A 27,213-nucleotide genomic window follows, 5' to 3' on the forward strand; every position below is an offset into this window, starting at 1 on the left:
TGAGTGACATGACACTGCTGTTTTTCCAGCCTTGAGCCAAAAGTCAATTAGCGAAGCAAATCTTGTCAAAATCAGGTTGATGACACTATGCATTTCATAGTCACAGGTGTTATAACACAGAAAGGATAACAATACCCATGGCTATTGCTTTCTGTAATATTCCTGTCATTCTCTACAATCTAGTTTTTCTCTTTAATAGCGGAAGAAATTCCAGTAAGATTGAAATAAATAGAGAAAACTCTTTTGAGGCAGGATATTGGGAGAGCAGAACAGAACTTTTATAAATTGTGTCATTTGGAGCTTATTAAAAATGAAAATTCAGAAACTGCTGAATATTTTAATGGCATTTCAGATTGCAACAAGGACAAACACTGAACATCTGAAAAACACAATCACCAAATATCAGTAAACAAATATAAACAAAAAAAACACAGTGGTTCTACATTGAAATACATCATATTTTCCTCAGAGAAGCTGGTTTTCAAAATCTTAAGCATCAAAATAAGATTCTTTAGATTCTGAAAATTACATTTTTTTTATCTTCAAAAAAATAATGTGCACTCTTTAAAGAACATGTATACATAGAGATAAAGACAGACAAACATTGCATTTTGTGACTTGCCCAGTATACAGCCATCTTCTCTAAAATGAGGTCTCCAAATTGAAAATATGCAACAATTACTTCCCCTCCTAATAAAATATATGACATAATTAAAATACCCTCACACAATAGTTGCTAAAAACATTCGAGGTGGCAATCATAAAATGTGAAATGTATGACCATTAACCATGTTTGTCAGTAATGCTTCAGCCCTTGGCAGCTCTTTTACCTCCATTAAAACATTGAGATACTGCAGCAGCTGAGCAATTAGCTTGCTCCTCAAAAACTAGCCATGTTATGGCTTAGGAAAGAACAAGCTTTCTCCACTATGAAAAGTTGGTCCTTTAGCCAATAGCAGCTAGTGATAATCTCATGCACCTCTATTTTATTTTAAAAATCATGTGCCTAGTCCATGCCAATAAAATCCATTCTTACCTTCCCAAACCAACCCCCAAATTAGATAAAATCATGCATTAGCTATGGGCTGTAAGGAGTATGAGTACATATCATTTTTAAAAGGAGTTATCATGTAGAACAGTAGTCCTCAACCTTTCTGGCTTGGTGGACTAGCAGAGGGGGAGAGGGGATGATTCCGTACAACTGGTGGGCACACCGCCACTCACACAAATGGAGCTTCACGCACCAGGCTGGCACCCACTGCTTAGACAAATGAAGCTTCGTGTGCCATATGTAGGTTTTTAGAAAACGAAGTCATTAGGAATATTGATGTGAACTGACCTCCAAATAATAAAAATATGAGGAAGATATCCTTGTTCACCCAACCGTCAATAAATTCTATGTACTATATAACAATTCTGAGACAGGACTACTATTTGTTTGTGTTTCTTCAAATTGGCGATCAGTTGTTTGCTGAATTTCCAATGCCGAATTTCACAAATTTCACGAAGCCAGAGAAATGAGCCATCGTAAACAAATTTGGTGGAGGAATGAAGAAGTGCAAACAGCTGTGAAGGAGAAGAGGCTATTAAAAGCGTGGTTCCAGTCCGACATCGATAAAAATCTCTGACATGACAAGGTGCAAAAATCAGCTGCCAAGAGAGCAGTAGCAACAGCCAAGGCTGCTTATTTCAACTCCATATATGATAAGTTGGACATGCCTAAAGGAGAAAATAAAATCTACCGCTTGGCCAATGCATGTCATCAAACCACTCAGGACATTGGCTAAGTCAAGAACATAGATGAGGACCGTCGACTCTTTCGAGACCCGCCTGCCATCTTCCACCAATGGAGCGATTACTTCTCCAAAATTAGGAATGAGGAATTTGACCACTCTTCAATCCGAAGTGCCAATCTGGTCTCTGCGCCTGTGCTACTAATTACCATCAGGGAAGTCAAAGATGCAATGAAGAGGAAGAATGGGAAGGAAACCAGCCCCGACGACATTCCAGCTGGAGTGTGGAAGATCCTCAACCACCAAGGTGCCACAAATCTTGCTGCCCTCTTTAACCAAATCATCAATGAGCAGCCCCGGGATCTTGGGCAACTAGTACTACAGTACCAATTTGGAAGGGCAAGGGTGATGTGAACAAATGCTCCCGTATCACACCATGAAAATATTTTAATCAAGCTGGTTATCGATGCCAAGCTCTGCATTCTCCATTACTCCAAACCAACGTGGCTTTGTGAAAGAGAGTGGAACAATGGATGCCATTCTCACTGCTTGGTTGCTTTTGGAGAAGCACCATGAGAACACCAAGCCCATTCACATGGCATTCCTTGACCTGGAAAAGGCCTTTGATCTCATCCCACATGAACTCATTTGGCATATCCTACAATCCCAAAATGCCCCTGAAGCCTATGTCCAGTGGATTCAACTCCACCACCGTAGCATCACTAGCATGGTCCATTGTCGCAGTGGAAATATCGCCTCCCTTGGCCATCAATATCGGAGCGCATCAAGGATCGGTGCTTTTGTCCCTAGTATTCATTCTTTGCATAAACACTCCAATTGTCCCATCCATGTTTGCTCTTCTATACCAATGATGTCTTCTTGGAGAATGAAAGTGAAGACTTTGAAGAACAAACGCAGCAATGAAATGAAAAGCTCAGCAAATTTGGATTTCAATTGGACATCAAAAAAATGGAATATATAGAATGTGGCCCCAAACTGATGGAACCATCAACATTGGTGGTGAAGACCTGAAGGAAGTAGAGCTATTCCTTGGCTCCCTCATATGCAGCGATAGCAATAGCTTTCTGGATACCTGCACCCATGTCAATGCCAGCTGGAGGAAGTGGTGCCTTTTATCTATTGATAAAAGGTGATGATTGTGACGATGATGATTGGGACTAGGATACCATGTGCTCAGCCTGTCAATCAAAACTTTCTGCACCAATCAGAAGTACTTCCGGAGATGAGACAATAGCATCATAGTCAACAACTATCAATCAACAACCCACCCACCCCGTCCTCAATCGATACAGACAAGCATTTCTGGAGCAGGCAATAAGATGTTACAGCATTTCTGGAGGGAATGCAGATGTGACATCACTGAGTGGGCAGGATTATAACTCTATTAAAAAATGGTATGTACTCATACTATAGCACTCTGTGACGTCATGCTGACTACATGACTGTGGAAATGTCTTCAGACAGCGCTGGCTCAATGGCCTTGAAACAGAGATGAGCTCCACCTCCTATAGTCAGGAACAGATAGCAGAGTAAAATCCGCAGGGACTCCTTTCCTTTTTAAAAATGTTTAAAAAGCTTTACTGCTTTACTCATACTATTGCAATAAAATGAAACCAGATTTCCCTAATGGCCTTTCACAAGGCCAAACAACTAAGGGAACTTGCTCTCAAAGTATATATGAGTTCAAGAAGCCATTGTCAACATAACCCCATATGTATGTTTTGTTGTGGTGGTTTGTCCTAACATCAGTGCAAAAGCCAAAAACAGTCAAGAGGGCAAAATGATATGGTTGTTTCTCTCACTGCAGGTTTCCACTCCAGACACTCCATCTGGCAAGACTGAGATTGCATTGCAAACACTGTAAAATAGTACTATTACTACTACTAACAAAATGCACAACAAAGCTATTCATAGCTCATATAAGTCTTGCTCTTGTAGATCATTATTTGCTTAACAATCTACATTTGATAATCATCATAAACCTCAATTATTAGCCCCTTACCTGCAACGTTAAAATTCTATACATTTCATAATTAAACCCTCTTCTGAGATAGCCATAACCACACAGATATTCTATGATTTTATATCTCCACTTGTCTCTAGGATTTCAATTACCTCTTAAATGGTGTCCTTGACTCTCATCCTATTTGTTCTCTAGGTAGATCTGCCTCTAAAATTCATACTTTGCAGAATTACTGGAAGACAATGTTGGCCAAAGAAAAATGGGGTAATTGAAGCAATAATAACTCACGATGCTCTACTGCAGGACTTGAAATTGAGAGCCACATCTAGATTAATATAGCATGTCAAAGCCAACTTTTTAAAAATGGGTGGGGCCTGCAGCTTGAATGGGAGGTAGTCACAAAGCTTAAAAATATGGAGTAAGTGTTTTCAAAATCTGCAAGGATTAAGATACCATTTTCTGTTTCAAACACCATCAGATGGGCACAATTTTTTTACCATTTACTTAAAAAAGAGCTCTGTTGGGCCACAAAGCAGATCTTGGCAAGCTATATGAATTCCCCCACCCCAAACTATACTTTCTACATCTCTGATTTATGGAAATTAATTTAAAACTCTTTGTTAAGCAATTTGCATGCCACTTTGGAGACAATAATGGACAGTAAAGATAATTTTCTGTGTTCATCTGTGAAATAACTTCAAGTACAACTTTCAGATTTTTCTTCCAACGGGTGGCTACCAAATGCTCTTGCCAATATGAATTAAATATGGAAAGCTGGCAGCACAACGTAAGTAGGATAATGCCCACTCAGCATGTATGTGCTGGTATGAAATTTAAGGAAGGATTAGAGAATTGTGTTGAACAGGGACTATATTTTTCTTAAGCTGATTTTTTCAGCATGGTAAAGTTTTATTAAACTCGTTCCAATTTTAGTTTAAAATTTAGTTTAAAATTTGGTAATCTTTGGTAATTTAGTTTAAAATTTGCAATGCAAGCAACCTATCCCATAAAATTTTTCTTTCCAAGAATGGTCATTAAGTGAGAGAGGGAAGGGAGAAAAGCAACGCCCCTTCTATGGCAGAATGCTTGGACATGACCTTGTGCTGTCCTTGGCTCAAAGAGAATTATGTCAATTTACATTAAAACATCGGTGTATTTTTAAAAAAATAAAAACAAGTTAAAATAACAAGATTTACTCACCAGCTTTAAAATATTCACAAAAACCTAGTAAGAAAAATCCTTCTTAGATACAAGTCTCACATTCTCCAGGAAATGTAACTGGACATTTGGGGTTTATATCTAAACTAAAGTGCTTTAAGAACTTATTCAGATTTGCATGATTGTAAAATATTGTCATTTGCCTTATGTGAGAATCTGACACAGAGAGTGGTTCCTCAGACCAGGAGTGTAATAATTTAAATAGGTCTTGAGACGTATAGGAGTATTCATTCCCAATATGGCAATCCAACATTTTATATGTGATATATAAAGATATTTATAGTTTTCTTTCCTGACCCTTGTTTTTAATTCAGTAACTAAGCTATACTAGGAGCTGAAATTAATACTATATTTGAGTCTTCAGAACACACTGTATATAGATGCAAGAAAAGCTCAGCTACACATTGTAGCAAACTGCTCCCTCCTTCATCTTAAAGAGTAACTTTATATCCTCTTTTATCCACAGGGCAAATGTGTAATGTGATGGGGGAAAGGTGAACTATATATTTTTCATGAGAAGTACATAGAATCATATTTAAGCTGAACTTAATGCCCTAACGTTCAACTAGAATGAGTAAACTGCAAACATATATGCTCCATAGGAAAGCTAAGTGTCCTTCTAGACACCAGTGGATATCAAGATAAAAAAAGTTCATACACAAGAACCTAATTCAATGTTTCTTAACCTTGGCTATTTTAAAATGTGTGGATTTCAATTCCCAGAATTCCCCAGCTAGCTATGCTGGCTGGGGAATTCTGAGAGTTGAAATTCACACACTTTTAATGTTGCCGCAGTTCAGAAACATTGGCCTAACTTCTTTGAAAAGATCACATTTTTTTTCCTGTACATTTCATGCAACTGTGCACAATGCAGTAACAATATTTGCAATTCCACCCACCGCCCTTTTCAAAGTGCGCCTTTTATGCTGACTGCAGCTTACAGGAAAGTCTGCACAAAGTCTGTGGCAATAAAACTGGGGAAACATGAGGAGAACTTCTCATTTTTCCTGAAGCAAAGCAGGGATGTTGATGTTCCATCCAATAGCCTGGCGATCAAATCCACAAGTGAAGAGGTTGCATATTGGATGATCTTCACTCCATGCTGAGCAGCAAACCATTCTTCTATGACCCTGGGAGAACAAAGAGAACAGTATTAGAACAGTATTTGCTTGGCTCTTTTTTCTCCCTCTCTTGTTAGGCCATACAGATAGTTCTTTAGCAACAATTTGAAGCGCTGAAAAAAGTGACCTGCAACTGGTCACAGTCACATAATAACAAAATTTGAACACTTGGCAACTGGCATGTATTTTCAAGGGCTCCAGGATCATGGAGTCTCGGTTTGGAAATCTGAGTAGAAGTAGTCCCTCAGAAATATTGAAAACATAGATGTTCAGTTTTTTTTAAAAAATATATAGCATTAAAACAAAGAAAAATAGAAAACACATATGGATTCAGTAAAAGTTAAGCTCTTTGAATATTTTTTTAAGTTCCAGTTACCGTATTTTTTGAACTATATGACGCTCTGGACTATAAGACACACCTAGCTTTTGGGGAGGAAAACAAGAAAAAAAAATCTGCCTCTGCCTCCCAGCAATTTGCCTCCTTGCAGCAAACAGCCAATCAGCTTCAGCACATCCTGATTTAGCACAAGCAGCTGATTGGCAGTTGGATTTGCCTCTCAAAATACCATCTATTAGCTGTCCCGGCTACGGGGATTGCCACCATCACCGCCTATCACTGTTGCTGCCTATCGCCGCCTCTGTGTGCCCCATTTTCAGCTTCCGTGTGTCCCATTTTCAGCCTCCACACGTCCCATTTTCGGCCACCACACGTCTCATTTTCAGCCCATTCCAAGTGATGGGGATAGGTGGCAGTGGCAATCCCTGCCACCTGGAACGGGCCAAAAATGGGGCATGCAGAGGCCGAAAATGGGACACACAGAGGCCGAAAATGGAACAAACGGAGGCGATGATAGGTAGCAGTAGCAATGGGTGGTGATGGCGGTGATGGGTGGTGATGATCCCTGCAGCCTGGAACAGCTGATAGGCAGTATTCCGGGAGGCAAATCCAACCGCCAATTAACTGCTTGTGCTAAATCAGGCTGTGCTGAAGCTGACCAGGTTGTTTGCTGCAAGGAGGCAAATTGCTGGGAGGCAGGGGGCAGCGGGTGGGGGCCGGCGGGTGGGCAGGCTTCAGCAACATTCGCTGTATAAGACGCACAGACATTTCCGCCCACTTTGGCAGGGGGGGATTGCATTTTATACACCAAAAAATACGGTATTTGCTAAGCAAATCAAGCCAATACAGGTAGTCCTCAACTTACAACAGTTCATGTAATGACCATTCGAAGTTACAATGGCATTGAAAAAAATGACTTGTGACCATTTTTCACCCTTATAACCATTGCAGTATCCCCATGATCATGTGATCAAAATTCAGAAACTTAACAGCTGACTCATATTTATGACGTTTGAAGTCTCTCAGGGTCAAATGATCAACCTTCTGACAAGCAAGTTTTTGCAACCTTCTGACAAGCAAAGTCAATGGGGAAGCCAGATTCACTTAACAACCATGTCACTATTTTAACAACTGCAGTGATTCACTGAACCACTATGGCAAGAAAGGTCATAAAATGGAGCAAAATTCATTTAACAACTATCTTGCTTAGCAACAGAAATTTTGGGTTCAATGGTGGTTGTAAATTGAGGATTACCTGTATGTTGAAATAAACTTTGAAGATCTTGTTTAAAAATTGGTTTCGGGTGAACTCTATGCATACAGAATGTCCACAGCATAATTAAAAATGTACAGCATCCTTCCTCAACTTAGTGTATTATAACCCCAGTTCTCAAAATGAACACTGTAGGTCAGATTTAATACACTGTGCTTTTTAGATGTAAAAGCACATAAAATAGTGATACATTCAAAAACCTATATATCGAATTAGATAATTTTTTTTTACAAACCACAAGTTAAAGCCTTGAAAATATCCTTTTGTGAGATAGTTTGGCTATTACAATGACCACTCAATTGATCACTTTAGTCCAAATTATACAATGGCAAGCAATATAAACAACTGAAATGTTAGACTAAGACTAAGGAGAACCAGGTTCTCAAATTCTCTAGGAGACTTTGGACCAATCATCACCCTTCAGTCCAATCTTTCTCACAGGGTTGTGGTGAGAATAAAAATATAGGTGACCTCATATAAACCACTTGAGTTTCAGCACAAAGTTGAATATAAACATAAGAAAATAAACCAAACATCATATAAACAACCTCATACATTTGCAAGCCTAACAAAAACAGAATCAAAGCCTATTTTTATTTTTAAAAAATGGCACAAAGTAGGGTTTTTTACAATTCACAAAGCATTTCAAGTAGTTACTGCCTTATTTAAGATCTCAGTCCATTAAAAATAGGAACTGGGGAAAAAAGTAACAGGACAATGCCAGTCTCTATTGCACCTAAGAAACTTATTAAATAAAAACACCTTCACCTGGCTCTGGAAGAAATCAGATTTACTTTCAACTGCATCTCTGTAATGAGATAGTTCCAACCTGTTCTATCACCAGGAGCATCATTGTGATGATGATGGCAGAGGAAACATACCAAAAAGCTTCACTAAAGAGGACTCAGGTAGCTAGTCTACTACTTGTCATCTAGGACAAGGGATTTGTCATATAGTGATCCTTATGGTATGGCTGGCTGAGGAATTCTGGGAAATGAAGTCTATGCCTCTTACATTTGCTAAATTTGAGAAACATTGTTTTAGAGCTTATAATATGAACGAGCAATCTCTGAATCCTATTTCCTTAATCTAAGATCTCTCACTGACTAATACTACTGCATAGCCATAGCACAATTTCCAGCCCTTTTGAGGTAAGGAATAGCCAACAGGCTGAAACTTAAGTCCATTGTGTCCATACTTTATCAAGTCAATAAAAGTTAAAAAAAAACCTTTACAAGCTTTCAAGGAGAAAACCAAAAATATCGACCTTGTCCACATACATGACACAGTCTTGTCCAGTTTGCATCACTGTTCACTGCAACCTTTAGGCTCCTAAAAATATTAACTGGCCACCAAGAGGCTCCCCACCATTGCTTTAAAAGGTAAGACCATTTAGAATTAAGTCCAAACTGAGTCTCAACCCAATGATTTTTAGTTTGCAAGATACCAATTAATATATGCTATAGGTAGTCCTTAACATATAACCAGTTGCCTAAAACCCATTTTAAAAGATGATGCCCCCCTCCTCCAAGAACTACTTATGATCCATTTTTGAAGTTACAACTGCCACATGCACAATTGGGCTGTCACATGATCACATTTTGGGCACCTAGCAACCGGATCATCTTTACAACTATTTGCAGCGTCCTGCAGTTAAGTGATCAAAGAAGCTGTAATTCTTTTTGTGTGTTCCCAATGTTTACTTCCAGGTTCTGGCAAAATCGCCCACTGGGGAAAATAGATTCACTTAAATGCAGTGCTTGCTTAATGACTGTAGCATTCACTTAATGACCATTGTAAAAAATGTTGCAACTGATGCCTCAACTTATGACGGCAATAACTTCAACAATAATTCTGGGCTCAATTAGGGTTGTAAGTCAAGGGTTGTATCTATCTGTAAGAGTATAAGTGTTTTTAGTTTAATGGCAACTGGGTGATTTACTGCAACAACATGCTATGTTTCAACTAAATAATATATATTTGGTACATGCAGAAAAACAACTTAAGGAGAGAATGAGAGAGATGTTAAAAAAATAGCTAAAGTTCTGCTACCTGTCTGTTGCTGCGAGGAAGACGTGCTAATCGCACTCCAGACATGTCAAATAATCTAACCTGTCGGTTGTCATGAGGAAGGGCAATGATTTTTTGGCCGACACAAACATTAATCCTGTGCAGAGGAGATTAAAAAAAAATAAATTAGACAGCCTGCCAGGGATTGACAGTAGTTCAAGGCCACTGAAAGTGATTTAATTGGAATTTCATGCTACACGCAGTTCCCACATATATAATTTTATTTTCTACAAAAAAATTGGTTGTTTCTGGTGCTGATGGTATCATAGACATTCACAAAGACATCACTAGATGCTCCCCCATAGTCTTTTGTTAAAGACAAAAAAATAAAAAAAGTAAAAACCCCTCTGAAGCTTATACTTACACAGACAAGGTCCATTCTGATTCCCTCAGGAAAGAAAACCCTCTTGAGTTAGTACTTAATGGAATGAGCACTAGGGGTCTCTACCATGAATAGAAAAGTTGCATCAATTCATCTGAAGTACTTTAGATGTGTACACCAGGGTTTATCAACCTCGGCAACTTTAAGATGACTGGATTTCAACTTCCAGAATCCATCCATCTTAAAGTTGGCAAGATTGAGAAAACACTAGTGTAAATACCTTGTTTCTCAGAAAATAAGACCGAGTCTTACTTTCTTTTAGACTTGAAAATAAGCACTTGGGCTTTTTTTTTTTTTAGGTGCAGCAGGCCAGACTAGGTGATCTGGACGCACCATTGACACACTGTTGCCTCCATTCCAAACTTTCAGTGTTCAGAATGGAAGCTTTTTGGCTCACGGGAGGAAAATGGGGAGGGGAATTTTCCTGCCTGTCATCCATTCCTAAAGCTCAGCACAGACTGAGGGAAGGCTGGCAGGCAGGAAAATCCCCCTCCCCATTTTCCTCCCACAAGCCAAAAAGCCTCCTGCGAGCCTCCCCAAAAGAGAGAAAAAGTAAAGCAGCTGCCCATGGACCTGCTGCCTTCAGGGAAGCGGCCCAACAAGCAGAAGTGTTGCACCCAGAAACAGAGAGGCAAAAGCAGTATTTGCACTGCCCCAAGGGGCCAGTGGACTGCAGCTGCAGCCAGGCAGTTCCCCCCCCATGCCCGCGCCGCCACTCATGCTGGCCACGCCCATTCCTCCAGGCTTATTTTCAGGGTAGGGGCAATATTAGGCCCATCCCTAAAAAATTAGAGTTGGGCTTATTATAGGGGTGGGTCGTGTTTTCAGAGAAACACAGTAATCCTTTGCATTTAAATTCTTCAAATCAACCAAATATGAGGGATCCTAAGGCAATGAACATGCAGATCACAAACATCCCACCCCAAATACTAAAAAAAAAAAAAAAAAAGTAATCAATTTGCATTAATTTAAGAGTCTGGTCTGCTTTTACTGCAAAAATGGTTCAAAAGACTATAAAGCCTTTTGCCTTAATGGACAAAGCTTCGTTGCCATGTTTTTTTTCAGATTGTTTTGAAGAAAGATGGGATATCAATCCAAAAACAGCCTTTCAAACCGGAAATACATATTACCTTCCCTTCACAATTATACAGTATTCGTACTCTTCATCATTCATAATTCTCTTATACAGAAGAGGCTAGAACAGCAACCATAGTTACAAAATACCACAACTGATTAGACAAAGTCAATACTTAGCTGCCACACTAGAATGCTATTTTTTAAACAAAGACACGGCACCTCAACAATGCATTTCAGGAAGGAATTAAGAAAAATGGACATTTCAAACCAGTAGCTGTTTTCTACTATTTTCTACTAAACCTTAAATTATGCTGTGATCTGAGCATCACTTTTTGTTAAACAAATGCCTTCCAGATTAAATGAAGTATAGCTTACCTGTTTACTGCAGAGTCTGTGCGAATAGTGGCAATGGGTGATCTCATATTTTTCAAGTCCCAAACTTTCACAGTACGATCATCGCTACCTGAAACCACATTGTCTCCCACAGTGAAAACAGCTGAAGTCACAGTGCTTGAAAGGAAGAAGTTAGAACCACAGTTAACCATGTTACTGATAATTCAATGACAATTTTAAGTACCTACAGTACCATCCTCACTATTTTAAGAAACCACAAGGAAGATTATCAACATGGAAGCACAACAGCTAGCTGCTGGACTCTGGCTTCAATTATGAACCCTTAACAGGCACATAGTTTAATACTTTTAACATAATAAAGACATGCCAAAGTAATAGCTTCTTTCATACAAAAGAAAGGATATCATTTTGTAACTGCATGCCAAATCACATACACATATTATGTATAGTCTTTCCTATACAGAAAGGCTACAAGACATTCAATTTTTATTGTGATATTGATCTATTTAAAATTAAAACATGAAAGAAAATATATGCCACATTTGAATTACAGGGAATAAAAAATGTTTAATTTCAGTAACCAGAAATGTATTAACCGTTGCATCTGAAAAGATAATAACTGGGGTTTTAAGTTATTTCTTTCATCTTTTTGCCCTAATGGGCAAAGCTTGATTGCCATGATTTTCCAGGCTGTTTTGAACAAACATGGGAAACGTCCATTCATCAAGTTATTTCTTTCACTGCAAAGCATCTTGCTTGCTCCCACCTACACAGCCTGCTAACAAAGCACTTTGGTTTCCTTCCCTGGTTCATTACAGTCTGCTTCTCAGCTCAATTTCTATGGATCGCATTTAATGACCTATCCTGTTATAGCTTGGGGGTCACACACATCAATTGCTTGGAATTTAGTAATTTTAATTTAAAGTGTCAAGTTGCTACTGTCACTTCTATTGTACTGTGAGAATCTGACTTCATGTTGTATTCAGCCTACTGATTGAGATTAGTATTACCCAAGTCACAATGGGCTAGTATGTGCAAGGCCTCTTAATTTAAATTGACATCAAATTAAAGTCTAATTAGATCCAAATACCATTGTGTCAGTGGTAAGAAGTTTTAAAATGCTGCATCAGAGTGCCACTGAGCTGGTCAGAGTAATTATGTGGCATGAACTAGAGGCCTTCAGAGCCCAATTATATAAGCCTTTGTGTCTGAACTGGTGTGGGGGCATAAGCAATTACAAATGGCCCCTGGTACCAAGGAAGATCTCCAAAATTACCATACATTCAGAGCAAGAATACTGAATCTCCCAAAATATATGCATTAGGCACTGATATATTCATCCTAGCAGAGGGTGCCGCTCTTTGGCAAGACGACAATTGATTTGATTCCTTCATCATGCATTACAATTATCCATCTAGTTAAGTTCTTAAAAGCTTGTTACTTTCAAGCAACCATTCAAATGTATTTTGAACTTCTGCCTTAAAATGCGAATGAATTTATTCTTTCCACTTCTCTGCATTTACATCCTAGTCTACACCCCAGTTGCAGTGTTAGTTGCATTAAAAGATATATACAGGAAATCAACTTTTTACAAAACTGAGCTGCTCTAAGTGTTCACTGGAGCACAAAAATATCAATAAAAGAGAATACTTGCAGCTCAGAGTTGAACTGCAAGGAGCCCCAAGGGGTCCTGGGGTTCTCCAAACATAGTTGCTTTCTTGCAGACATTTTATTACCCAATAACAGTAAACAATACCTCAATCAAGGAACTACCAACTCAGAGAACCAATCAAACAGCCTAATCAAGGAACCAGCAAGAACACTTCACCAACAATGACAGGACAGGCCATTTGTATATAAAAAGCACTGCATCATCAACCACAGATGAGGTTATGTATTTGGGTAATGAAATGTCGGCAAGAAAACAACCAAGCTCTGAAAACACCACGAGCCCCCCCCCCTGAACAGAAGATCCAACACAGCGTATTGAAAATACCTTCACTGCCCTGTTTATATTTATATATATATATATATATATATAACTTGCTTAACATTACAAATTACAATCTTAATCTCCACCCCTTTTTTTCCAACCACTTGTAAAATAAATTCTATGTTTGATAATATTCTGTGTCTTCTTTGTGTTTTATTTTCAATGTAAGTCTATCTATTTCTGCACAATCTATATCTTCCTAATTATCTCTTTGTCTTGCAGTGTTTCTTCATTTTTCCAATATTGTGCACAATATGAGAACAGCCCTATTTTATGGGCTTTAACTGGCTGAGGTAACCTCCAAACAGATTTCCTAACTCTGCTTTGAAAGATGCTGAAGACTTCTGGTGTTGGGGATTGACCAGAGATTGTACACAGATGTATCTTCGCTGTAAGTGACTATCTCACTTCCACCGCTTACTGGGGATTCTTAAAATGTTTGGACAGCAATACTTGTGCACAATAACTGTACAGCAATATTTGTGCATAACTCATAGTTATGGTTTTTCAACCATAACTCGTGGTTGAAAAACCACCTAGTTTTACAAAATTAAACCCAACCACTTCTTTGTTCTTTTAAATCTTCTCTTCCGATCTGTGGCTGCAATTCTCTAACTGCTCTTCCCCTCAACCCCAATGTGGTCCTTTTTGTACTGGGTAAATACCCAAATCTCTCCTAGACTTCGCAAAAAAAAAAAAGTTTTATGTTGATGTCACAATGCAATGATTATAGCAATAAAATATTGTGTTCCTTTTTGGAAAGGTTGCCTTAGCTATTTATATGGCTGACCATTTCAAAGTAATGACATTAAGTTTCTATACATTATATCACACATAACAGCTTTTACATTCCATTTAAATTTTCCATACATTCTTATGGAAGTCATTTTGCTCTTTATAAAACAAATAAAATCCTGTCAATAATGACTTCCCATTTTGTTTTTTAAGATGGTGGATGTTATCGGAAATCTCTCAAGGAGGGCAAAAGAATAAACCTTATCCAATCCTTTTTTCTCAAGCAAGATTATCCAGATATTTCCAATGGTAAGCAATCAGAGCCTTTGCTGCTAAAAACAGGAAAATAATATGGTTCTTGTTTTGAAACCTTTCATACCTTCTATTAAGCACAAATAATATGAATAAATTTGGTGTGAATTCAACTATTTGTGTGGTTATTGCTCTCATTTTATTAAAGGAAGTTACCGTTCTATTCCACAAAATGTGAATTTCATCTCATGCTGTTTTTAACATAGAATGAAATTGTTCTTCAAGCTTTGGAATGAAATGTATGGGTATTTAATGGCATTTCAAGGCTACTCCAAACACCAAAGGACTCCGGGTAGCTGACAAACAATAATGCAGCTAAAATAAGCAACTAATCCAAGAAAATTTTTATTAAAAAAACCCAAAATATTAATATGTGTATTACATTTGGCTCATATCTGGGGATCCAAGAGAGGCAGTAAACTTTACAAATTAGGAACACGTCAGGAGAAATAAACTGAAATTCAAGCCGAGACAATTTGAAGGTGGCCCTCAATTTACCAATTTCCTCAGATACTAAAGGATACCTTATGATTATCAACTATGGCCTTCCCCAGAGATGCAGTCTAAGTTATCTCTAGTTAATTTAGCAATTATCTGGTTTAGGAAGCATATTTGGAAACATTAAATGAACAAAATATGGATTTTCCTTTAGTCTTGTACAGCAGGTGCACAATCAGCCAGTTAATATTTTGGCTGTGTTTAAAATTCTAAGTTCAGCCTTTGAAGCCCTAAATGAGTTGAGTCCAAGCCTTAAAAAACAGAGTTCGGAAGGATAATGTAAATTTAAAAAATGCATATTGAAAATGGAAATTTGGACATATGACCAAATGGCAGAAATGGCAAATAGAAATATCAAAATTTTAGCAAAATTAAGAAATACTAAAATAGGAAGCAATAATCGAACTACTTCAATATTTCTTGATAGAAAATGCAAACAGTGGCAAAAGAAAAACTGACATGGGGCAGATGACAGAGAGGCTGTGCAAGGGAAAATTAACTACTAAGCCCTCCAACTGAGATCAATACAAAGCATTAAACCAACCGAAACTGCAATTAGATAGCATTTAATTTAACAGCATGTGGCACTGAATAGCCTTTATTTTTTATTATATACATACACACACACTCCCACACAGAGGCTATTCATTTTCCATCATGAACAATCCACCATTGAGAATTACAGACTGTAATCTACATGAGGTCCAGTGAGGCTGGTAGACCATTTTTCCTCCGTTGAGAGAGGAAAAAGCCCAAAGTCATCTAACTGACCTCATACCCAAGTGAGAACTAGGACTAGGGTCTCTCACTCCTACTCCAGCACCTTAACTACTATTTTACACTGGATGTAATCAACAGTTATAGTTATAGACCCAGGCCCTGATAAAAAATATAGATAGATTTTTAAAAAAAAAAAAAAATAGAAAAATAAAAATTCATTCATACAAGACAAAGCTCTGAAAAATACTGGCAGAATATAGAGCAGCCATGAATTATATTTTTCAGAGAGTGGTGGTCTTTCTGAAGGGCTGAATCCAAGATAGTTTATAGATAAAACATGCTAGAAGAAAGAAAGAACAGGAATCTGCAAGAGGACCATCCACCATGATAACAAAGCAGGAGATTTATTTATTTATTTATTTTATTTATTTTATTGAATTTCTATACCGCCCTACTCCTGAAGGACTCAGGGCGATGCACAGCCATGAAATAAAACACATAGATATACAAAATTTAAAATCGAATAAAATGAATTAAATAAATTTGGCTGAATTAATACCCATAATTTAAAATACCCATAATTTTAAAATACATTAAAAATTACAATTTACACTTAAAAGGGAGAAGATTTAGGCGAGGCCAGCTTGATGAAATAAAAGCGTCTTCAACTCGCGGCGGAAGGTGCGCAGATCCGGAATCCTCCGTATCTCTGGGGGGAGCTCATTCCAGATCGTCGGTGCCCCCACAGAGAAGGCTCTCCCCCTGGGGGCCGACAGCCGACATTGTTTGGCCAACCTGGAGGAGCCCCTCTCTGTGGGAGCGTACTGGTCGGTGGGAGGCTGTTGATGGTAGTAGGCGGTCCCGTAAGTAACCAGGTCCTAAGCCATGGAGCGCTTTAAAGGTGGTAACCAGAACCTTGAAGCGCACCCGGAAGACCACCGGGAGCCAGTGCAGCTCGCGCAGGAGAGGTATTACATGGGAGCTCCATGTTGCTCCCATAACCACCCGCGCGGCCGCACTCTGCGCCAGTTGGAGCCTCCGGGTGCACCTCAAGGGGAGCCCCATGTAGAGAGCATTACAATAGTCCAGACGAGAGGTGACGAGGGCATGAGTGACTGTGCGTAACGAGTCCCGATCTAGAAAGGGACGCAACTGGCGAATCAGGCGAACCTGATGAAAAATCCTCCCGGTCACGGCCGTCAAGTGCTCTTCTAAAGACAGCCGTGAGTCCAGGAGGACGCCCAAGTTACGAGCCCTTTCCGTGGGGGCCAATGATTCGCCCCCAATAGCCAGCGATGGCGCCAGCTGACTATATCGGGACGTCGGAAACCACAGCCACTCGGTCTTGGATGGGTTGAGCCTGAGCCCGTTTCTCCCCATCCAGATCCGTACGGCCTCCAGGCACTGGGACATCACTTCAAGGGCATCGTTGGGGTGGTCCGGGGTGGAGATGTCGTCAGCGTACAGATGGTACTTCACCCCGAAACCACGGATGATCTCACCCAGCGGCTTTACATAAATGTTGAACAGAAGGGGCGAGAGAACCGATCCCTGCGGCACCCCACATATAAGGGGCCTCGGGGTCGATCTCTGCCCCCCTGTCAACACAGACTGCGACCGGTCAGAGAGAAAGGAGGAGAACCACCGTAAAATGGTGCCTCCCACCCCCAACCCTTCCAGCCGGTGCAGCATGATACCATGGTCGATGGTATCAAAAGCCGCTGAGAGGTCTAACAGGACCAGGACAGAGGAACAACCCCTGTCCCGAGCCCTCCAGAGATCATCAACCAACGCGACCAATGCCGTTTCCGTGCTGTACCCAGGTCTGAAGCCTGACTGGAACGGATCTAGATACGACGCTTCATCCAGGTACTGAGGTAGCTGTCGCGCAACCACACTCTCAACAACCTTCGCAACGAAGCAAAGGTTGGAGACTGGACGATAATTAGCCAATACTGCCGGGTCCAGGGAAGGCTTCTTGAGGAGAGGCCTTACCACCGCCTCTTTCAGGGCGGCGGGAAAGACACCCTCACCCAACGAAGCATTTATAATCCCCTGGAGCCAGCCTCGCGTCACCTCCCGGGAAGCCAGCACTAACCAGGAGGGACATGGGTCCAACAAACATGTGGTCGCGTTCAATCTACCCAGAATCCTGTCCACGTCATCTGGGGTCACAGGATCAAACTCATCCCAGATAACAGTCTCAAGACCTGTCTCCGTTACCCTCGCTGGATCTATCCCGTCAGAGTCCAGACCTGCCCGAATCTGAGTGATTTTGTCATACAGATACTGAACAAAATCCTCGGCTCTTCCCTCCAAGGGGTCCTCCCGTGCTTCCTGGTGGAGCAGGGAGTGGGTCACCCTAAACAGGGTGGCCGGGCGATTATCTGATGATGCAATAAGAGCAGTAAAATGAGTACATTTTGCTGCTTTTATCGCCACTAGGTAACTCCTAATATGAGATCTTACCAGTGTTCGGTCAGATTCAGAAAGACTAGCCCTCCAACAGCTCTCTAGGCGTCTTTTCCGGCGCTTCATCTCCCTCAGCTCCTCGGTGAACCAAGGAGCCAGGCGAGATCGGCGCCGGATCAGAGGCCACAAAGGCACGACTCGATCCAGGGCTCCAACATCCGCCCTATCCCAGGCGGCCACTAGGTCCCCAGATGAGGCGTGAGCCAGAACCTCCGGGATTGGCCCAAGCTCCATCTGGAACCTATCAGGTTCCATCAGGCGCCTGGGGCGGTACCATCTTACCGTTTCCGCCTCCCTGCAGCAGGGTGCCGCGGTTTGAAGGTCAAGGCGAAGGAGCGAGTGATCTGACCATGACAAGGGCTCGATGACTATATCCCCTATCTCGAGATCACTCAACCACTGTCCAGAGACAAAAACCAAGTCCAGTGTGTTTTCCCCCAGTGTGCGTAGGGCCATGAATTAGTTGGGTCAGGTCCATGGCCGTCATGGAAGCCATGAACTCCCGAGCCACCTCAGACGCCTCACCCACGGATGGCAGGTTGAAATCCCCCATGACCATAAGTCTGGGGGTATCAACCGCCACCGCGGCAATAACGTTGAGTAGCTCGGGCAGGGCTGCCGCCACGTGGCAGGGAGCCAGGTATGTGATCAGCAAACCCATATGAACCCCGTGGCCCCACTTCACAAGGAGGGACTCACAACCAGCTGTCTGAGGTACAGTGGTCTCCCTCGGCCTAAGGCCTTCTCTAATAATAACCGCTACTCCCCCGCCCCTCCCCTGTGACCTTGGCTGATGGAATGCGTGGAAACCTGGTGGGCACATTTCTACCAGAGGGACCCCTCCCTCTGGGCCCAACCAGGTCTCCGTAATACCCGCCAGGTCCGCTCCCCCCCTCGTAAACAAGATCACAGATGAAGGGGGCTTTATTTACTACAGACCTGGCGTTGCACAACATCAGACGAAGGCCCAGGCCCTGAAGGTCTGTACTACCTGGAGAACGGGTGGAGCCTTGGGGGCCGGAGCACTCTACCGCTTGAAGACAGCGGGTGCATGCTCCCTTAACATGATATGGCCCCCTGCTCCCGCCATATCTACCCCTCCCACATACAGTACCGATGGTAAAAACACAGTCTGGACCAGCTCGACCCCCTCCGGATCCCCCACCACCCCCGCCGAACGTCCTGGCCAAGCCCGACTCTCCCCCTAGTGGGTTATCCCCCAAACCCACAACCCTAATTCCAATCCCATCCCCATCCCCCCTCCCAGAACCCCTTAAAAGTTTAAACAAGAACAATTTTAAAAAACCCTGCAGCCCCCTCTTTGCGGCATGCCACCTCTCGGGACTCCAGAGCCCGTCATCGAGGTAGGCCCTCGATAGAATGGAGGGCCAAGCCTGCGAGAGGGGGGAGTCTCGCAGACCAAGAAGCTCCGCTGCTGAGTACATTAATCATAATGGGTGACACGACCATATCCTGAGGGTGTATATAAAGGACCGAGGAGAAGAGAAAGGAATGGGGGATCTCAGAGACATATTTGCAGGACCAAGTCCCCTGTCCCCTCACAACAGAGGACATAGTCCAAAGCCAGGACGACCACAGTTCCAAGGGGGAAATAGATCCAACCACCCTCTCACGGTGGTTAGGTCAGCTGGACAGCCCCCTCTTGTGGTGGGGTGGCAGCAATGAACCGATGCATATAGACAGCGTCTGGGGGTCAGGTCCAAAAATCGCCCTCTCACAGCATTTTGTCCGGTGGTAAAGACCGATGGTAAAGTCCCCTCGCTGGTAAAGTCCCCTCGCTGGTAAAGTGCATATATGTAGAAAGCTGATAAAGTGCATATATGTAGAAAGCGTCCTGGTTCAGCCCCCAGGGGCTCTGACACCTGGCCACCCTCTCACGGTGGTCAGGCAAATGTCTAGCCCCCTCAGCCGACGGGATGCAGCCATGTACCGGTCTCCCATTCAGGTGGAAATAGCCCTCTCCAGAGTCAGGGGGGTTCAGAATAGTAATAGAGCATAGCGCCAATGAGTCCCACAGGCTGACAGTTGGTCCAGGTGGGCCCAGTTCTAAAGAGGAACGCTGGAGGAGAGAGAAATGGGGCAGAAATGGGGCAGTTTTCTCGAGCCCCCAGCCCCCCACACAACCACAAATTGAGGCCTCCCAAGGCCCAGAAGATCACTCCGGGTCTTTTCCGCCCCAACCGTGGTTGCAGGTCTCCCAGTCCTGTTGGTTTGTTGCCCCCCCAGCTCCTTTTCCAAAGGGGGGGGTCCCCAGCGCCGTCTGACCATCAGCTTGCCTCCACAGCAACCGCCATCGCCGCTGCCCCCGCGCCATTGTCGCCAGCCCCCGAAAGAGCCTGGCGACGTCCCAGAGATCTTCAGGGGGTGCCCGACACATCTTGCATCCCTTCGGGCAACCCTCCCGGGCTTAGAAAACTTGCCGCACAGCGGGCGCCCCCGGCACAACGCCGCTCCAGTTAGTTGATGGCCTCTGGCTATTAGGAAACGCCGCCGACGTTGCCAACGCCCAGCTGATCAGCCTGACGCTCCACACATCTCCCCTTCCTCTCTGCTCAGTCACGGAGGGAAAGAAAACCCTCTCCGTGCTGGCCAGGAGCTCCCCTGACTGGTCCTGGGGTCAATGCTCTTCAAAACAACCCCCAAAGGACCCAAAGGGTAGGTCGGCGCCCCATCCTCAGATCGTGATCCCAGGGGCACCGCCATCTTAGACATGCGCAGAAGCAGTCCAACAGATCAAACAGATAAACCAGCAACAGTCTTTCTGATAATTAAGTGGCATGCATCATATCTCAATTTAAATCAATTATATTGAAATATGCAGAAATACATGGAAACCTGCTTATACCCATGCTATGCAAATAAAATAAAATTGTATTACAGAATGCTCTTTGCCTTTTGCAAAATATTTTAAATGTTTATTTATGTTCTGCCTTTTATTATTTTTATAAATAACTAAAGGTGGCAAATATACCTAATAATTAGGGGATCATGCATTCAGTATTTTTTTTTTTCTGGCAGTCTATGAAAGGATGTGGCTATCCCAAAACTATTTCTAAAAAACTGAAATTAACAGTCATATTTATGCTTATCATAAAATATTGGCTCACAATGCTCTTATTTTAAATGTTGGTGAATTGTCATTTACAAATATTTCATCTGGGGAGGGAGAGATTAAAACCATCTTTCCAAATATTTTTCATAAAAATTTTCATCAATATCCCCAGTTAACAAGCTCTTGGAAGAAAGATTTAAAAAACAAAAACAAATAAAAGAATAGTTTATTAATCTATTGTAACAAACCAAGGTTCTTGTGACATTTTAAAATTACTTTCTAACAACAGATGTGACACATGTCTGACTGGAATTGAGGCCAAGATTGATATAATAATAATAATAATAATAATAATAATAATAATAATAATAACAACAACAACAACAACAACAACAACAATAATAACAATAACAATAACAATAACAATAAGAATAACAATAACAATAACAATAACAATAACAATAACAATAATAATAATAATAATAATAATAATAATAATAGACTGACAGGCACTTGGTCCACAATACACCTGATATAACAATAGTTGAAAAGAAAAAAGTATGGTTCATTGACATTGCAATACCTGGTGATGCACAGATTGAAGATAAGCAACAAGAAAAAATCACAAAGTACCGGGACTTACAAATTGAAGTTGAGCGACTGTGGAAAAAGAAATCGTGTGTTGTCCCGATTGTAATTGGAGCCCTTGGAGCAATACCCAAAGGGCTACCTCGCTATTTAGAAATTCTAAATTTACCGGACTTGAATATTTTGACTCTACAAAAAACCACCCTACTCGGAACAGCTTACATCCTCCAACAATACCTTAACAGTTCCTAGGTTCTTGGTTAGGACTCGAGCTGCTAAGCTATTAACCAGCCTCAAAGGCTGTGAATCTCACCAAAGATTAACCATAATAATAATAATAATTTTGTATTATACATAAACTTATGTATCATATAAAATGATCAGGAACAAGAAAAAACTTATTCTCCATACAGCTTGTTTCATGCTTCCCACAATTGAGATTGTTTAAAAATATTGTCGATAACTAGAACTTAATTTTATTTCAAATGTGCAAATGGCATTTGAATTTGCATTGTAGGGTTATCACACTATTTCCCTAATATCTTCAATATTCTCCAATTCATGCATCAAATGAAGTAGGCATGTGCCTACAGAAGCTTATCCTAAAACATACTTGCTTATTTTTAAAGTTCTGCTATCTTCCCACTTTGATAGGTAGATTGATAAACAGATAAAGGGGGTCATACAATTTTATCAATAAGTGCATTTATTTCACAAAGCATGAAAAATTCTCATGGATCATTTACCAACTACATAAATGCATCTGAAACAATCCCTTAATGACCACATTTAATTAAGCAAAGCCTGCAAATTTAAATCCTCCAGAAATGATACTTCACAGCACAGCATTAAGAGAGCCTAGTATTAAATTTTTAAAAAATGTATTGTCGGTTTTTTGTTCCAATTTAATGCAACTTTCAACTACTATAATTTGAGCTTTGACATGAGGCTATTACATAATTGCTCCAGTGACAAACAATACAGGAGTGAGGCCAGCACTTTTAACTTATCCACCAAATTGAGGTGTAAACACCAAGTTAAATGGAAAGCAGAAGGTTAAATAGAGTATTCAGTTAATGCATTTGCCACTTCTTTGGAGCTTTAATGATGAAAAATACTGTTCAAAGTGCACTTGAATCTGAAAAGTTTAACGAAGTATGGAAGCGAAGGTCGTTTAACATTTCCCTCCTATTTTTCTCTCAATGGATGCTGGATTCTTATGCAGCTGTAGCCAACTTAAAACTGTGGTTAACATCTCTTCAACTAAATTAATGAAAAATGTCAACAAGAGATCATTAGGCTCTATGTTAATGGAACGCTAAAAGGCATTAGGCTTTTAATAACTCAACAATGGATGACAGGTATCTTTGGGCATAAAAAAAAAGTTGGCAAAGAGATATTATTCATAAGACACCCTGATATGGTGGGTTCCCCAAAGGGAGTTTGGTGTGCTACTACCATTCTCTGGAAAAACTTCAGACTCTGCCAAACCCCAGCAAAACTCATTTATCTTGTCGTAGGAAGCACCAGAGCATGTACTTCCAGCTGACAGAGTGGCATTCTCTCACCACACACCACTGCCTGAACTGGAATATCCTGCTCCCTCTGTGGGTCTCAATCAACAGAAAGACTGTAATGCTAGCACTCCTCATTAGGACTAACAGCTGTCTCCCCAGTCACACAGAGACACAAAACTGTTTTGCATAACAATCTGCTGAAATTTCACACTGGGGTTGGGTAGGAGGAGGTGGGGGCAGAAAATATGAGGCAGAAAATGCTGGACCATGAAATGGTGATGCAGAGTGCAGCTTGGAACAGCTTTGGAAAAAAAAATTAACACTGTGGTGCCCATTTCACTCACACAGCATGACATTTTAGACAGATTTAAGAGCTTTTTTTAAACACACATACACAGATACTTTTTTTTATAAAAGGGCCAACTTCCAGGAAGCATTGAAAAATAGATGTTCTAACTTATATGTTTTATCTATTTATTTATCCAATTTGGAGACTGCCCATCTTCCTCTAGGTTGTGTACAATTAAAACATAAAAACTAGTAGGAGGAAGTTAAAACAAGAATAAAATATTTAAAGTTAAAAAAGAGAAGATTTTTTTTTTGGCTTTGATTCATTTAATCATTAATTCCTATACATACATGTATAGTATCAGAAGCCATGAATGCTTGGATTTTCCAGTCAATAATATAACTCCCTTTAAAATATTATGGGCTTTTTACATGGTGCAACATTTGCGGATGACAGACATTAGAAAATGTGTTATTCAGATATATGTAATATTTGTTTTTAAGAACTATATTATGCAGCAATAGTACTACCATTTTCAACACTCTCAAGATTCATTAGGAATATTTACAACACGTACATATCATATAAAGAACACCTGTATCCTGCATATGAAGTTAACCATTCGTGTGGCTTTAAGAGGGGATAAAAAGCAAAACAAAAATGAAGCTTTCTTCTATACACTACTAATTCAAGATGGTAGAGCAAAAAAGTCAGTATTTTTAAGCAATTAAAAATCTGAATTGACATCGATACTGATGCTGAGATATTTAGAAAACCTGGGAGCTTGCTAACACATGACAATATACAGTATAGGAAAGGTTTACTATCTTTTCAGCAATATATTTTAATTCCAATTATCCCTTCGTTTTTCGATTAGTATCTATCATTTTAAGGTAGCTTTTCTTTCTCTCATTTGGAAGTCTTCATTAATTTGAGCTTACATAATATAGACCTTTTTCAAAAAGAAGTGATTGAAACAAGTCAAGTCATTATTTTTGTAAATTTAATTTCAGTTACTTTCAACTTACAGTTCAGTTCTCTGAAATAAAAATAGAAAATGAGGAAACCAGTCTCATATCTTTGGATTAGAAATGAATTTGGAAATATTTCCTTCTATTTACATATTAAATTCCCTGTTCGCAAGCATCAAGATCTGATTTCTACAAGTCCTGCTTCAGAATACTTTCCTCTAAGGTCTTTTTCTGATATTATTATGATATGCCACCTTTAATATATAATGATCTGCAATCTAACAAACACTGATTTATCCTCAGGTTCATTGATAATGACCACAAGGCACTCAAGCTATTTTAAATAAAAAACAGTCATAAAAAATAAAAATAAAATCCTGTGCCAGATAAAATGAAACTGAAAAAAGAAAAAAAGAAACAGTCAGTGCTTGAGTTTAATCCTTCAGACATTCAAAGATGACAGTATTAGAATTTGAAGCAATTATAATAGTTAAAATGGATATTGGATAGACTGATGAAAAATAGGGCTACTAGTAGCTACCAGTTATTATAACCATAAATTCCACAATATCAGTTACTAGAAACATCAGTGGGGCAGCATTACTCAACCCATGTCCTAATAGTAGTACAATCCCTACCTATTAGTGTCTAAGAAAAAGGAACTGAGTTGAATAGATCTTTGGTCTCTTCCCTCATAGTTCTTCTGCTTTTGCACCTTTCTGCCCCTCTGACTAGATGCCTTCAACAAGCAAAAATTCTTGTTAAAAAAAAAACTGAAAAATTGATACTGAATTATAGATAGTCATCAACTTACAACCATTCATTTAGTGACCATTTCAAGTTCCAACAGCATTTTAAAAAATGACTTACAACCAATCTCTGCATTTACAACTGCCATGGCATCTCCATGGTCAATGTGATTAAAACTCGGGCACTTGGCACCTGGCATGTATTTATGACCATGGCCGTGTCCCAGGGTCATGTGATCACCATTTGTAACCTTCCCAGCTGGCTTCTAACAAGGAAAGTCAATGGGGGGGGGGATCGCGATTTGCTTAACTACCTCATGTTCACTTAACAATTGCAATGCAATTCACTTTACAACCATGGCAAAAAAAGATTACAATGGGTATATGACTCACTTAACAACCATCTTCTTCACAACAGAAATTCTGCCCCAAATTGTAGTTGTAAGTTGAGGACTATCTCTAGGCCAAGGGCCCATCCAGCAGAACACTGACTGTAGTCACTGGCTGTGGTGCACTTTTTCCAAGCTCCCTAATGATGCTACAATTGAAGCTGACACCTCTGGTTGCAAAGCAACACTGTATCATTAAGCCTACACAACAGTTTTATTAGAGCAAATTAATTCTGAGCAGTATGTATATTCAATTAATATCACATGAAAGTTCATTACCATCACCATCTGATATAAAGTCACCACATCCCACAGAAGAAAATGTGCTTATTTCTCATTGCTGGTTTTTTGTTTTTTGTTTTCCTAGAAGACATAACTTTAAATCAGTGCACTTGCAAACTCCTACTGAAATATGCTCATAAAACTTTTAAAAAAAAACCTCAACAAAGCCAATGATTAAGTATGGAATTCCTCACAGAAACTATGAACAGTTGAACATAGAAAGTATTTCTCATTTTGAGTTTCAAAACAGGATTAAGGCGCCATCTGCTGGAGGGGAAAAATCAATGTCCCCCAAATTGTTGGTGGGTTTTACATTTCTTTAAATTTACAACTTGTGATTTAAAAATGTGCTGTCCGGGTGCAGTAATATAAGTTCAGTGTCTTGGCAACTGACCACTTGTCCAAGGAAAGAACATGCAATTCTATTTTTTTTTTTTTTACAGAACAAAACATCTAGAAAGATTTGATTTTTTTCCCTTTTCATGAGAATAGAGAATTAGCTATACAATGTCTTCCACATGTATCAAAGGGTACATCTTAATCCAGCCTTTCTAGACACACATTCTCTACAAATAAAACCAATAGATTAACATGATCTCCTCTAGGTCTTTCAAATCAATAAGCATTCTTTGCCATTTAAAAGTTAAGTTCCAGGATTTTAAAAGAAATTGTTTTATAAAACCAATGCTACTAACTATCATCAGCAATTTTATTTATTTATTTATTTATTTAATTTGATTTGTATGCCGCCCTATCTCCATAGAACTCAGGGCGGCTCACAACAATTAAAATCAAACCAGATAAAAACATATTAAAATACAAATTAAACGTATGTTAAACTCATTAAAATAATCAAACCCCATCAGTCCAGGCTTGGCGATTTAAACAGCCATGTCTTTAGTTTGCAGCGGAAAGTGCGAAGGTCAGGGGCCAACCGGAGCCCCAGGGGGAGTTTATTATTTATTTATTATTTTTATTTCTATACTGTCCTTCTCCTGCAGGACTCAGGACGGTGTACAGCCGAGATAAAACATTGCATATAAAATTTAAAAACAGTTTAAAAAACAATTAAATAA

At 40.2% G+C, this 27,213-nt stretch overlaps 1 protein-coding gene across 1 annotated transcript in view; it reads right to left on the reverse strand.

The window, feature by feature from the left end:
* Positions 1-323: 323 nt before the first annotated feature.
* The window catches only part of WDR37 (WD repeat domain 37), a 59,121-nt gene continuing 32,231 nt past the window's right edge, over positions 324-27,213 (reverse strand). Inside the window, exons 12-14 of the mRNA XM_034402035.3 lie at positions 11,571-11,705; positions 9,719-9,833; positions 324-6,065 (exon numbers count right to left, since the gene is read on the reverse strand). Of these exons, the coding sequence (XP_034257926.2) occupies positions 5,934-6,065; positions 9,719-9,833; positions 11,571-11,705 (382 nt within the window). The 3' untranslated portion in view covers positions 324-5,933. The remainder of the gene's footprint in view (positions 6,066-9,718; positions 9,834-11,570; positions 11,706-27,213) is intronic.

This window comes from Pantherophis guttatus, chromosome 4 (genome assembly GCF_059756535.1).
Source record: "Pantherophis guttatus breed Tessera chromosome 4, ASM5975653v1, whole genome shotgun sequence".
NCBI classification, from domain to species: domain Eukaryota; kingdom Metazoa; phylum Chordata; class Lepidosauria; order Squamata; family Colubridae; genus Pantherophis; species Pantherophis guttatus.